Source organism: Bradysia coprophila (assembly GCF_014529535.1).
Source record: "Bradysia coprophila strain Holo2 chromosome IV unlocalized genomic scaffold, BU_Bcop_v1 contig_106, whole genome shotgun sequence".
In the NCBI taxonomy this organism is placed as follows: Eukaryota; Metazoa; Arthropoda; class Insecta; order Diptera; family Sciaridae; genus Bradysia; species Bradysia coprophila.
Window position 1 is genome coordinate 4,660,510 of NW_023503372.1, and position 14,946 is coordinate 4,675,455.

Genomic DNA, 14,946 nt, shown 5'->3' on the forward strand with positions numbered 1-14,946 from the left:
TAGCTATACCCTCGGGTTTAAGGTTAGAGGTTGTAAAATCTACCGACCAATTGTAGCTATTGAAATTTCTCCACCAGCCGTTTATATATGGCAACTTATGTGTATGCGCAACGCACTTCAAGCATGAGTGGTACCCTAAATAGGATACTGAAACTTGACAGTGTGTCATATAACTGTAACACACTGTAAAAAACCATTACTTACAAAATAGTACTCTATTTGGCAGCTGTCAACTATGATCACTTTTGCTTGAATTGCGTTGGTATACGTGAATAAAATACCAGAAATTGTTTCGTGATTTGACACACGAATTCTAAAAATGCGTGAAGATACCTGAGAGTGTTGTTTGCACATTACATCGCGCTCTCACACAAACGCATTTGTTTGACATTTGAATGTTGACAAACAATAGTTGTTCAGTGTGCAAATACAGGTTTTTGCGATATCGTGCCTGAAAATGAATTGCATTTTATGCATAAATGCAACAGCTGAATTCATTAACATTCACGATCGTATCGGAAAAGCGTTAAACATTCCCGAAGTAATTTCCAAACATTTCTGGTTTACGGTAAAAAAAATGATTCGAACTGAACAAAGGTGACAAAAGCTACCAAAATTTCTTGTTTCGTCTTGTGACAGGTTGACGAATCCAGTGAGACTCATATTTGTGTTGATTGTTGGAAACACACGTCCTCATTCAATCTCTTCTACGACCGCGTCCTGGATGCTCATCGAAAGAATTCTACCGAAAATATTATTCCAATTAATCGACCATTTGAATCTCAATATCTGTCGACACTGCCAGGAACAGTTGCGGGATATCACCTTGGCAAACCATTCAAGACTGAAGCGATTGCAGAAGATCAGCAGAATGAAAACGAGAGTCCGATGCCTCATCTTATTAAATATGAATCGATTGCACCACCTAATGTATCGCCAGTCACAGTAAAATTGGAAAGTTGCTACGATGACTCTACGCTCCACAATGACGCCTCTTTCAATGATGACAGCGATGACAACGGTACGTATACCTTTCTGGAAGCTTTTCCCTCGACATGACCTAATCCCTGAGCCGATGTCATCTTTTGACTCAGATGATGGCACAGAGACAGACACTGAAACGAATTCCAACACGAAAGACCGAGATGAGACTGCAGATACGGATGAGTTGGACGTGGAGAGCAAAATGGCAGACTATTTCCGAATGAATTGTGATTTATGCTCCGTGGCGCTTGAGTCAATGGCAGACATTCAACAGCATTTCAAAAACATGCACAACATCAACCGAGGCTATTTAAGGTGCTGTGACTGCAGCAATAGGAAATTTCGTATGCGGAAGCAAATTGTGGACCATGTTACATGGCACTTAGATCCGACTGCTTTTCAGTGAGTAGAGCATTGACTGCTGTTGCGTGTAAAATAAAACGACTCTAATCCACTGCAGGTGCAAGAAATGTTTGAAAACGTTTACGGAAGAGAGTCGTCTAGTTACCCATAAGGCGTCCCATCATATGGACGATGACAAACTTATATTCAATTGTCATGTGTGTGAAAAGCGATTCGGCAAGCAGCACATTTTAAATGAACATGTGAGACGAGTTCACCCGCCGGACGACCAAAGCTTTGCGTGTGATATATGCCAGAAAGAGTAAGTTCGTGAGTCCATTTCGTTTAGTTTTGCCTTACCACCGGTAGCCAGACGATATCACCTTTCTGTCCTCTAGGTACAAAACGAAAAAGCTCCTTCACAACCACATACAGACCGTACACAACCGTAAAGACACCAAACACATCTGTGATATTTGTGCTAGAGTTATGAGTTCCAAGCACTCACTCAAGGAACATGTCAAAACGCATACCGATGGCGAGCGCTTCAAATGCGACGAATGTGGATCGATGCTGAAAAGTCAATCGTCGTTGATCAAGCACAAGAAAATGCACACGGACGTCGAACAAACGTGCGACATCTGTTTCAAAGTAAAACCGAACGCATCGGCTCTGAGGAATCATGTGAGGAATGTCCATAGCGAGGCGAAGCACAAATGCACGTATTGTGACAAAGCGTTCAGACGGTCGATGTCGTTGAAGGTAAAAGTTCAAAATTGTGAAGAGTTTGTGATCGCAGAATTTTTGATTTATAAAAATGATCCCAGGAACATGTCGCCACCCATACCGGAGAGGTCTTATACACCTGTTCGTTTTGTTCGACCACATTCAAATCTAGCGCTAACAAGTTCAAACACTACAGACAAGTACACTTTGAAGAATGGAAAGCTAACAAAAAAGTGAAGAAGTAGAACCGGCGATCAAAGTTGTTACATATTCAAGTAGTCCCGTTCCAAAATAAAATTTTTGTTTTTAAGAATTTTTTTTTTTGAAGTCTAACGAATGAAAGTAAAGTCAAATCGCCGAGGGCGAAGCTGTAAGGGAAATTGGTGGTTCTTTTGGAACAGAAATGGACTTTTATGGAATTTGTGGTGCCAATGACTCCAGCTTATCACGGTTTGATTCATCTTTCCAGTATTACGAGGGATATAGACTATGTAGCAAACTTCCAGCAAGCATGTGATGCCTTATCATGCTCCAGAGAATACCCGAACTGGCAAAAAAAACTTGAACGACCTGAACCCGAACCAATTTAATTTTACCGGGCGTTTTTCATTTAAAAAATTTAAATTCGGGTCGGGTTTCGAAAATCCTATTTTCTTCTATAGATTTCCATTTTCTTCGAAGAAATTTACCTTGGGTTTTTCAAAGGTTTTCTTAAATGACAAAATACTTTTCTACTTACTTTTCTTCGAAGATCAGTTCAGTCCAGTGAATTCGTCATAAATTTAGCTAGTCCACGATGAGATCAGATTCAGATACCTAAAAACGACTCAGGCAACATTTGTTGGATCCATTGTGCTATACAGTCGTTCCACGGTCATCCATCCCTCTCGGGCTCGATTAGCCATTTGATTCACTTATAATAAACCAAATCGTGCATCTCTAACTTAATCGACTCTTCAGATGCAACACTCTCTTATAAATAAAACCTTGCCCAAAGCGAAATCTAAAGAGAAAAAGCGGTCGAACTGCAAGGTAACCAAACCTGTCATGACAGTGATTACGGTATGTGAGCTGTGCTGGTTGCCTCACTGGATATCACAGCCACTCGTACCGATCAGTCAGATTTCGCGATCCTTTGGCCATTGTCACAATTTGATGGACCGTGTGAATGTGCCTATTCACCGCCGATCTCCAAAATAGAATGACTTTGCTTCATAAAATATGTTTGTTGATAGTCATGAATATCATGATTGGTATCGTTGTAAAGCTTAGACCTCAGGCAGCCTGAGTGAGGCTAAACAGCAACTATATTTTTGAGATCAATAGAGTCCCACAGTTGGATGCAAACAGTCTTTGAAGTTTCCCGCAGGTCCCAAAATAACAAAAAAACGAAGACTTAAAAAAACTTAATCAAAAAAAAAATCATCGAAATATTTTCTTGTTATGTTAATCTTACTCGTGGTACTGCCCTCTACAAAAAAAAACACTAAAAACATATCTTGTCCACGAGAGGTCCAATAAATTTTTTTTCAAGCTCACCGTGACATGAATCGGGAAGATTAGTTGGCTAGGATTGATAGCTAAGAATCGGTGTAATCAATACTCTCTCACTCTCTAGCAAACAAACTCTCAGCTCTATGTGTCAAATTCACACCGTATTTCTTTGTATTCTACATTTTGACTGACTTCGCTGTACATGTGCATTTCAAAGGCTACTTGACACTTTCACCACCTTAAAAAAAAATCAATTTTCAAAAAAAAATTTACAAAGATTTATAGATTTATATCAAATCAAATATGTTTGAAACGGCATTAGCATCGTCATTTTCAAACGTTTTCAAAATTGAAGCAGAATTTCCTCTCTGAATTTCTATTGAATATTGTTGTATCAAGAAATTGGTCAAGCGCTTTTCTCCAGTTTTTTGTTGCAACAGTTTTCCGATTTTATTTATGAATTTCTTAGTGTCCTCTCCCATTGGCCCGAACGTTTCGAAAGCGACAGGAGTGAATATGTAGTCACGTTTTAATGCCATCCATGTAGTGATTATGTTTATGACGTTCTGATTGGTCTGCGACCGAGCCAGCGATTTTCGCTGATTGGGCCCGGTACGATGAAGCAACAGTGTCGTTAACTGTAGCATCCCAAACCAAAGATTTTCCTCGTTCCCAAGGAGTGGTGGTTACGCCGTCAACGCGCTTTCCGTACGATCTGCTCATTCCAGGCGGTTCTAGCATGCTCGGGAAATCGATTTTAGATAAGGCATTCAAGGTTATTTTATTGAATCCAGAATCCTACATGTCTCGGAATTCTGCCAGCGCTCCTAATGCATGATAAACCGTGGTGGCCGTTTTCTTCGACAGTTTTTCCACATCGACAAGTGTGTTTTTCGCATAGTTTCACTCCCACGACAGAGTAAAGTTAACCAGGCAGGAGCGCTTGTTTGACTAGGGACCTGAATAATCTAGTAGCCCTACATTTTTTACGAACAAAATTTTTCAATTTATGTCAGTGTTCATTTGTGTTCATTTTCATCCAGTGTATTAGGTCCCTTATTTGACGTTTCGAAAATGAACCGCTAATGCCTGGTTTATTTTACTCTGCCGTGTTCACTCCCAAACGTAAAAAATATAGTTTGATTGCTAGGTGTAAATCAAAAACTGCTGCATTACGAAAATAAATAGCGTCAAATTGGAGTTGCCCTTATGTCATTTTTGTTGACTCAGGAGCTCACACGAAAACGAGCAAATTGAAACCACAGATTTTGCCTTGCAAATTTCATTTTATTTCATTTTTTATATAAAAAAAAGACCACAAACAAATGGTCACATAAAATGACAAGTAATACATCTCATGATGATCTACGTGTGTGTACAGGATTGTCTGTTAAAACAAAGTTTTTCAAATAAAATTCGACTGACATTAATTTAACGGTCTTAACGAAATAATTTGTGTGCAGTTTCCATGTGGTTCAGCTGTTTGAGAGGCAAATTGTGTCGATGGGATTTTTTTTAGAATAGTCATAAGTGCGTTATTTGATGCTTTATCAAAAATAGTAGTGCCAAATGGATCATACGTTCTCCTGTTATTGTCTTAATATATATACTTCCGGTCGTAAATACTTGTTCCTTTCGAATAGCCGCTTAATGTTCTAAGTTAAAAATTTGTCTTAGGTCTAGTTCAATATATTTTGTATAACATAAATACTAAAGCGGAAACGTTTCCGACGACAAATAGTAAAATCGATAAATTTATAGCTTAAAGTCGAAAGATTAAAAATGAATTTGGAATGAATTTTGGGAATGAATCTTAAACGTTAAAATAGTTGCGTAACGCTGAAAGTGTGTGAAAACACATTGGGTGAATGAATGAAAATTTCGGAATTTCTTTTTCGATCGTTCGTTAAGCAGGAAACCGTTTCACTGAGCTTTGAAACATTTTAAATTCAAGAAAATCGAAAAAATGAAAAAAAACTAAAAATTTTCCCTTAACTATATTGGACGGATGGAATGTATAGCTGTGCTGTTGAAATGATTGTTCGGTCGATCTTTTCCCCGTTTCGTTCAAAATCGATCTTTGGATGAGGCCACATATTCCATATCGTTCAAATTTTGAATTTCTTGCAGTTCTTGGAACTTTTCGTGATCGCGAATGTGTGCGTAATTAGCTGCCAGACACATTAGGTAATGGACCATACTGAGTATCACCAACAAACACGATACCGTTGCTAGTATGAACATCACTTCGGCCTTCTCGACGCCGTCCTTACAAAATGCTTTCACTTCGAATTTTTCGCAGATTTTCATGTCCTCGTCCCGGGTGCCGTACGGGAACATAAAGTCTAAAGAAACGGAAAGAGAGTTTCGATTGAAATTTTGGTTCATATGCAATGAGAAAAGTGTAGCAACTTACGGAACTGTGTCAAGTCTATGCATCGTCGGTTCGTTTCGATGCTCACTTCCGAGCATAGATTCCAAAATATTGTGTAGACAAAGGTAACGACAACCAAGAAGCATAGAATCAATATCCAGACAATGTTCAACACGTACGTAATGCCCATAAACTGAAAAATCACGTTCCACATAAGATCTATCCAGATCAGTCTAAATTCCCTTCAATCAATTCTTACCACAGCGCACGATATCCTTCCGCCAACTCTCGATCGCCAAGCTCTGTACACTTTATACCGCGTCGAGCCGGTAGCCAGGCATCCGACAAATAGTATCATAAAACCAAGTGCAGCCATACTGGCACCGATGACAACGAAAATCATTTGTACCGCTTCAATCCACAACAGCCTCAGATGAAATACTTGATCCAGCATGATGATCGTCAGCGACGCACCGCGATACATTGTGCCACAGAATATGCCCACACCAAGTAGGCACATTACGGTGGCTATTAATGTTGCGTAGGGGATGCGGGTCATACATGATTTACAGCAGTTGCCTAAATGGAATGGAAATGATTAACCAATTGGGGCAAGGTAGGTTAAGGTGGAAGTGGAAATATTAAATGTGAACTGTCTAACGATAATGGTACATTGTCATATCAACCTCAAGAGATGCTAAGATTAACGAGAATTCTTATTTCTACCCAAATAGTCAAACAGTCTAGTGGAAACAACGGTGGTATTAGTACACGAAATAGACCTCCTGTTGTATAAAAATGACTTACGACAACGACAACAACATTTTTAATCCGGAGTGACTATTCGACACCAGTGTCGAATAGCCAAGCAACACAATGCATGCTATTTGACACCGGTGTCGAATAGCCACACAACACAATGCATGCTATTTGACACCGGTGTCGAATAGCCACACAACACAGTGCATGCTATTTGACACCGGTGTCGAATAGCCACTCAACCCAGTGTATGCTATTTGACACTAAAAATTCCACACACCCCTCCCCTATTTGTAATGTAACGGATGTCATAATAAAAATTTGGTAACTCGGTAAACAACAATTCATTAAGGCATGATGTTATGTTCGTAAATTTAGCTGATTCTTAAACAAAGATGTCAAATGTCTAAAGCTACTATCGTCTGTTATGATGACAATCGGTGAATTTCTAGCGATTATCATCATCATTGACGATAGTCGCTCTACATATTTGACAGCTAAGTTTACGATTTGTCAAAAAATACGATCGTAACATCATTTACGAACTTACAAAGTTACTAGCGTATCGGCGTGAAGGGCCTTTTTGTGAGAACTGTCGAGTGTTTTAATCAGGGCAAGAAGCTTCGTTCGCATAGGCGAATTGTTTTCTATGTTCTACATTGAAAAGTGGTCGCTAAAATGGAGCTCACAACAATAAACTCAACAAATGTGGGAAACTTTTTACGCAACTGAACCCTAAACGACAGAATGCTGCCTTGATACCATTTTACCAATAGCTAGTGGTTTGACGATTTTCTCCGTCTTAATTGTTTAATAACGTAATTGACGTAACGCTAGTGCTTTAACAGCCCTCATTTCCCTGTCACATTGTGTAACGCTAGACCAGAATCACTGCCACCTTCGTATTACGTAATTTTTGAACGGCCCCATAGTTATTGTTATTTGATCACCTAGTGTACAAAACAGGATATTGCAAAAAGAGCGTTGTTTGCGAGCAAATCGCTCAAGTTGGAATTTCATGTTTTGTCCCGAAGTGATCACGCCTACGATCTGGCTAACCGGTTTTATCCCCGAAAAAAACACTAAATTTTTCTAAACAAAATTCTTGACAATTGCCGATGAGAACAAACAAAACATCAACTGAACGCAATCTTATCATCACATTTAAGTGGAGAAAGTAAGGTGATTTACATCGCACACGTGAAAAAGGTTTTTCATGCTCCATTTGACAACGTAGGAGACTAAAAGGAGAGACATAAGTGAATGTTTCACTGATCTACGATAAATTTCGTCGGAAAATATGAGTGAATTTAACTTATATATTGAGATTAGCTTGGCAACTCAGCCAATGCTATTCGACACCCACCTTTGGGGACCAGAAAAAAATTTCGCGGGCGCGACACACAGGTGTCGAATAGCCAAACAACACAGTGCATGCTATTTGACACCGGTGTCGAATAGCATCGGCCTTTTTAATCTGCTTGGATTAGTCACACAAAAATTATCTTCAAATCTAACTTCATTAATTGATATGATACAACGAGCACACGAAGCCGTAATTAATTTATAATTCGTTTTCAGTTGGTGTTCCTTCATTTCCATTTATTCGCACGACGATTCCAATGAAATTTTTAAATTATCTGTAAAGTGCCGCGACTGGCACTCAAAATGTTGATTTAGTTTTAAGTCCCGCATGAAGAGCAGTGGGCTAATAGGTTTCTTATGGTAAGTTTAACATTGTAAAACTGAATGCCGGAGTAAAGGGTGTTATTAGGTCTAGTGGATCGAGTGAAATTTTTTAATTATTTTTAAGTGTTTGCGGAGCTCCAACTACATCAGTTTATATTATTAAACAATCAGCGAAAAAGTTTCGGAGTTTGTTTTTCGAATGTGTGATCCAGCTGGCCTTTTCATCTGGTATGTGTTCCCATACATATTTGAATGTACAAATTTTCTTGTCATACGTGTGTGTGTGTGTGTGTTTAAGAATTTAGCTGAAGCAAAGTAGGTGCAGAATTCTGTACTATACATTAATTTTGTCTTTGTATCAGGAAAGTAAACACGCCACCTCTGCCTGTTTTACTTGGCCATATCGTTCTTTCTATTGTTAAAAGGTTCTATGTTCCTACTAATTGATTACTGCCATCCTTCAAACAGTGGCTTTTAAATTGAATTGCAATCCGGCTTCAACAGGTTACAATAGTTCGTCAGGGAAACCCATATCGCTCGAATTGTTATTGTGGATAACAAATGTTGCGGACGGCTACTATCTGTTATCGCTCTGACCATATATACTCTGACTGACGAGGTCTTATGTAGCAAAACACATGTTCAAACAAATGAAGTAAAAGATTTAAAATCTATCTCAAAAGAAGTAATAGATCCGATAGTAGAACTGCTGAGACAATCATCTGTGAAATGGTAAACTTCTGTCCAAACTGCATTTAGTGTCGAAACTAAAAGTGTGGCATTCATCTATTGATTAGCTGAAGAATCTATTTTGTGTCTCCTCCAATTTTCTAAAGATCCAGCATACTAGTACTCGTAGTCACCCTTGTAGTCACCGTAACGACATATGAAAAAGTCAGGGCCCACAGCTTTCAGTCCAGACTGTTGGTATTGGTATCAATACACCGCAAAGCAAGCTCCAGATCAGAATTAATTAAGGGCATGCTCGCCGCAGTAGTCAGAATGTCTCTTGTAAATTAAGTTTTTAATATAATGGCACTGCGTTCCGACGTTCTCCGCAAAAAAAATTAAGACCCAAATGACCCTTAAAAAATGTGTTCTGGTTTGCAGTGCGTTGCTAGTATGCATATATCCATAAAATCAAATTTCAATGATTTAACAATTATTACAGAAACAAGCACTGTCATCACCTCACTTCCTTTAATGTTATATCTATGTAGACAAAGTCAACTAGATACGACACTGATTCATAATCCATAATTAAAATGGCATTAAAACGGTAAACAAATTGACTGAAACAGGTTACAGGTTGCAACCATCAGCGTAATATTCTGTACGGAAAGAATTGTGCGAGAAGTTACAGACAAGATTGATTGAGGCATGACCACAATAGAATTGCTATACGCGCTGGTTACCGTCATTTATTTTCATTAAAAAGAAGAGCTAAAAAACCGTTTATTACAATCGATACTGTGCTAACCCGACGAAAATCTTATCAGACATCAGATTAGACACACTATACCCTTTCTGCTGGTTAACATAACATCGAAATACAAAAAATGAACTGATAACAAAATGAATTTTTTTTTCGATTTATTTTACCTGACTTATGATTATTTCCATGTAGCGATGCTTCAGAGAAACGATCAATGGAATAGTCTGACCTATAGACGCTGCGTCGGTGATTTACTTTGTTATTATTGTAAGCTCTAGTCATAACGCCATCATCATCAAAATTAGTTTCCAATAAAATCTCTTCACGCGGATCCCGTATGCGATCACGATTTCTTGCTTCCATATTTTCGAAATTTCAAAGAAAAAATTGTTTTGTCTGTTTCGATGTTAATGTGGTTCGGTTCAGTCTTTATGTTGGAATTCCAGAATGAAATTCTTTGAATGGAATTTTTTTAATTTAACTTAGACACAACATACAAAAGTAAGTTGTTTTCCTTTAGGAGAACATTGTTGATGGCAACACACAAAAGAATTCTTCAATATTGCACTATACGCTGCGCCGTCGAACAAAATATCACATTTTTTTCGTAGTTGCTCTGTTCGAACACAAATTACTTTTGAGCTAATGAAAAGAATTTATTGTTTCAATTAATTAGAACACAAAACTGTCCGCTAATTACAACAAAATGTGGAATTAAAACAAAAAAAACACTGAAGCGTTTGATTCAATTATACATTGAAGAAATGAATTAGAAAAATTCAGTACAAAAGGATGAATGAATGTGAATCACACAACAACTTATTGGAACTGATTAAAGTTTCTATGAATTTTTCTTCCCATTCGGTATACGTTGCGTTGGTATTTTTCTGTGTATTACAATGCACAGTGTGTCACTAACATATAGTCCGGTCTGATACTCATGACAATAGAATTTTTAGCCGATTTATTAACCCATTTGATTCATTCGAGAGAAATTTCTTCGAATCAGTTTTTGAATAAATTCACATTTAGTTGTCACTGATCCAATGGAAGTTAATCAAATACGTCGACTCGACATTGTCGAGTCCATAATTCTTAATTCCAGCTCAGACCCGACTATATTCTCATGAATTACATTTTTGTACTTGTGTGCATTCATAAAGTGAAACAAAAAAAAATGAAATTCGTGATTGGATCTTAGCTTTGATGAAGTGCATCTGTGGAAACTAATAAAGCGTTTGATGGCGTTTTCGTACGCGATTGTTAAGCTCTGATCTTCGGTGCTAGAGAGAGCATTGGTCGAACTAATAAAGCAACATGAATGAACGATATATTGCAAGTAAATTGTGACAATAAAAACATTACATGTAATCCCAACGTAAAACATACACAAAGAAAGAAACGAATATCTTATCCGGTTGATTGGAGCATTGCTGGTGAGTGAATGAGACGGTAAGTGAAACAAGTGGTTGAAGAACAAAAAAAAAAAAAAAATCAAAATTCGCAGGCCCCACCTATGATCCATGGCTATATGGTTCTTATCTTTTATGTACAATTTTATCTAAACGTATTTTATAAACACCAAATTCGAATTCTATTTTGTTGAATGAACGTGCTACATACCCATTCTTATTTGAATAATATCCGTGCGGTTAATAGTACGAATCAATGGTCAAAACAAACTTGTAGTCGTGTGTTTTATGGCCTAATTTCACAATTAGTCTGCATCAGAATCGTACTGATGATCACTTTTTTCTTACAATCAATAATACGAAAACGAGATCTAAACAGTTAGTGGTTCGGTGGATCAAAGTTTCACTTAACTTTGTTCTTAGACAATTACTTATAACAACAATTAAACATCAACAACAAATCCTCGCCATTTTAAGGTTTTGCAAGAATTGCATTCACTTTTTTGTTGCTCAAAATTTAAAAATTTTGCTGAATGTCCCAGCAGAAATTACTGGGTGAAACTGAGGCCCGTGAATTGCAGTTAATCAGTAAAGCAGTGGCAATCATAATTTAAAGTAAAAACATTTTACACTCGCCAAACCATGAAAACACTGAATATCACGCGTCAAAAGTTATCGGAAACCACACTTTTAGTTCTCTCTCATCAGACCTTGCAAACAGGTCTAGGGATCCAGGCGATGTTTTACTTAATGGTGGAGTTTGTTTATGTTATTCGTCAAAGATAGAAATTTGATACGAAGGCGGAGCTTACTCTCCGTATCAACGAGTAGCGTGATGCACATCGAACGATCAACTCGTTCGGCTTTATATCGCGTATTTTCGGTTTCGTTATTATTCTCATTCTTCTTCTATACATTCAAGTTCAACCTTGAACGGTGTGTTTGGTATTTGGTTTTGTTGTTTGCCTGTGGTGTGACGAGTGTAAAATTGTGTGCATCACGGTATTGAAACCACTCAATCACAGTATATGTGTGAGTTCGTATACCACTCGACTTCGTATCGACGAAACATACATACTTATACAAAATTTATTCTCTCTGTATACGAATTCACACGTATACTGTAATTTCGTGGTTTCAATGGGTTGTGATGAAAGTTCATGGTTTGACCGTCGAAACTGATCGCCTGCGCAAATGTCAACATTTTCTTTTTGATTTTTCACGTCAATGATCTATTGAAATTGAGATATAGACTTAATAAACCAATTTATTCAACGTATACTACATGCCTGAAACATTAATAGTTTCACAAATTGTGTATTTACTGAGCGTCATAGACCTGAAACGTCATTCTTCCTCTTCTTAAAATGGCGAAAATCACAGCCCATCCAAGTGATGCAAATAACTATTTATGGACAAATTTCACTGTAGCATTAAACATTTGCTTCGTGAGTGTCCTTTACGAAAGCAGCCATTTTCTCGAATCTTATGGATCCTAGATACTTACAAACCATCCACAATATTGTGAGTCTCCCCTATTATATGTGCCTTGGCATCAGTTACAGACTAAGCACTGAGTATACTTTATAGTGTTATCGCAATTTTACTCGTAAAATGGTCTTGTGCCTAGCGTGTGGGAAGTTTGTATTTCGAGCCGAAGGCAAGGAAGGCATATTAGACTTCTTTCGTTCAAAGCTTGATAGAAATTCTATTACTTCATTCGTTTCCCGAGTAAAAATTTAGTTCTCAGTGAGACTGTAAAATGAGCATGATCAACGGTCTCATTTCAGTCTCCTTACGTATTCAGTCTCATTTCATTCTCACTTTTTCTTTTCTTTGATGATTGTTGAACAAATAGTGAACGAGACCGGCCGAGTGGTCTCTTTTTCAATATTTTACGAGACTTTTGAGACCGACCGAGTGGTCTTTCTTGGATTATTTTTTGTTGGATTTTACGAGACTGGCCGAGTGGTCTCGTTTTGAATATTTTACGAGAAAGTAAGAGACCGACCGAGTAGTCTTTCTTGGAATATTTTTCGTTGGACTTTACGAGACTAGCCGAGTGGTCTCGTTTTGAATATTTTAGGAGAATGTTAGAGACCGACCGAGTGGTCTTTCTTGGATTATTTTTCGTTGGACTTTACGAGACTGGCCGAGTGGTCTCGTTTTGAATATTTTACGAGAATGTAAGAGACCGACCGAGTAGTCTTTCTTGGATTATTTTTTGTTGGATTTTACGAGAATGGCCGAGTGGTCTCTTTTTGAATATTTTAGGAGAATGTTAGAGACCGACCGAGTGGTCTTTCTTGGAATATTTTTCGTTGGACTTTACGAGACTGCCCGAGTGGTCTCGTTTTGAATACTTTACGAGAATGTCAGAGACCGACCGAGTGGTCTTTCTTGGAATATTTTTCGTTGGACTTTACGAGACTGACCGAGTGGTCTCGTTTTGAATATTTTAGGAGAATGTAAGAGATCGACCGAGTGGTCTTTCTTGGATTATTTTTCGTTGGACTTTACGAGACTGTCCGAGTAGTCTCGTTGTAAGAAAATATTTTTTTAGATGATGAGACCAACTGAGAGGTCTCATTTCAGAAAAATGTTTTTTTGGACTTTAGATACCGTCCGAGAAGTCTCAATGCAAGAAAATATATTTTGTAAATCATGAGACCAACTGAGAGGTCTCATTTCAGAAAAATGTTTTTTTTTACTTTAGATACCGTCCGATAAGTCTCAATGCAAGAAAATATATTTTGTAAATCATGAGACCAACTGAGAGGTCTCATTTCAGAAAAATGTTTTTTTTTTACTTTAGATACCGTCCGATAAGTCTCAATGCAAGAAAATATATTTTGTAAATCATGAGACCAACTGAGAGGTCTCATTTCAGAAAAATGTTTTTTTGGAATTTAGATACCGTGAAAGAAGTCTCATTGCAAGAAAATATTTTTTTTAGATGATGAGACCAACTGAGAGGTCTCATTTCAGAAAAATGTTTTTTTGGACTTTAGATACCGTCCGATAAGTCTCAATGAAAGATTTTTTGTAAATCATGAGACCAACTGAGACGTCTCATTCCAGAAGAGGCTAAGAGGGTGATTTTTCTCGTCTTTTTTCTATTTATTTTTTAAATGAAAAACATGTCGTCTTACATTGCAAAGTAATTGTAACGAAAGTTTATGTCTTAATATCTAAGGACTTAACGACGGATCTCTTCTTTAGTTAGTTTCTTTTCGATCAGGCAGTGCCTTTATCACATATAAAAAAATATTTTCTTGCAATGAGAGTTCTCTCACGGTATCTAAAGTCCAAAAAAAACATTTTTCTGGAATGAGACCTCTCAGTTGGTCTCATCATTTACAAAATATATTTTCTTGCATTGAGACTTCTCGTACGGTATCTAGTACTTGGAGTGGTGACCGGAAAATATATCACGAAATAAAAAAAAGGTAAAAAAAAATCAAATAATACTCAAACTTCTATCATTTCAGCGAATTATAAGAAAAAATGAAAAACTGTGCCATCTGAGAATGCAGGAACAAACTAACAGCTTAAAGACAATGAAATATCTCACACTTGGAAAACAGAAATGAGAGTTCTCAGATGGTCATTAGAAGATGTCAAAAAGAAAGTGAGAGTTCTCAGATGGCCTCAAAAGGATATCGAAAAAAAACTACAAAGAGACTTCTCAAAGAATCTCAGAAAATATCGAAAAGAAAGTGAGAGTTCTC

The 14,946-nt window shown here is 37.5% G+C and overlaps 2 protein-coding genes across 3 annotated transcripts; one reads left to right on the plus strand and one right to left on the minus strand.

Annotated features, from left to right (window-relative positions):
- The first annotated feature begins 331 nt into the window (after nt 1-331).
- Nucleotides 332-2,358, plus strand: LOC119071066 (transcription factor grauzone-like). The gene is made up of 6 exons (XM_037175701.1): nt 332-568; nt 640-1,021; nt 1,095-1,386; nt 1,445-1,648; nt 1,725-2,088; nt 2,154-2,358. The coding sequence occupies exons 1-6, from the start codon at nt 458-460 to the stop codon at nt 2,295-2,297; spliced, it is 1,497 nt and encodes a 498-aa protein (XP_037031596.1). The 5' UTR covers nt 332-457; the 3' UTR covers nt 2,298-2,358.
- A 2,454-nt stretch (nt 2,359-4,812) lies between these two features.
- LOC119071077 (neuronal membrane glycoprotein M6-a) lies at nt 4,813-11,722 on the minus strand. 2 transcript variants are annotated; one of them, XM_037175715.1, is made up of 4 exons: nt 11,427-11,722; nt 6,180-6,499; nt 5,963-6,113; nt 4,813-5,891 (listed from the first exon to the last, which is right to left on the minus strand). In XM_037175715.1, exons 1-4 carry the CDS (start codon nt 11,428-11,430, stop codon nt 5,614-5,616), a joined length of 753 nt encoding a protein of 250 aa, XP_037031610.1. In that variant the 5' UTR covers nt 11,431-11,722; the 3' UTR covers nt 4,813-5,613. The 2 variants fall into 2 exon arrangements, with proteins under 2 accessions (XP_037031610.1, XP_037031609.1); XM_037175714.1 differs by lacking the exon at nt 11,427-11,722 and adding an exon at nt 9,971-10,635.
- Between the last annotated feature and the right edge of the window lie 3,224 nt (nt 11,723-14,946).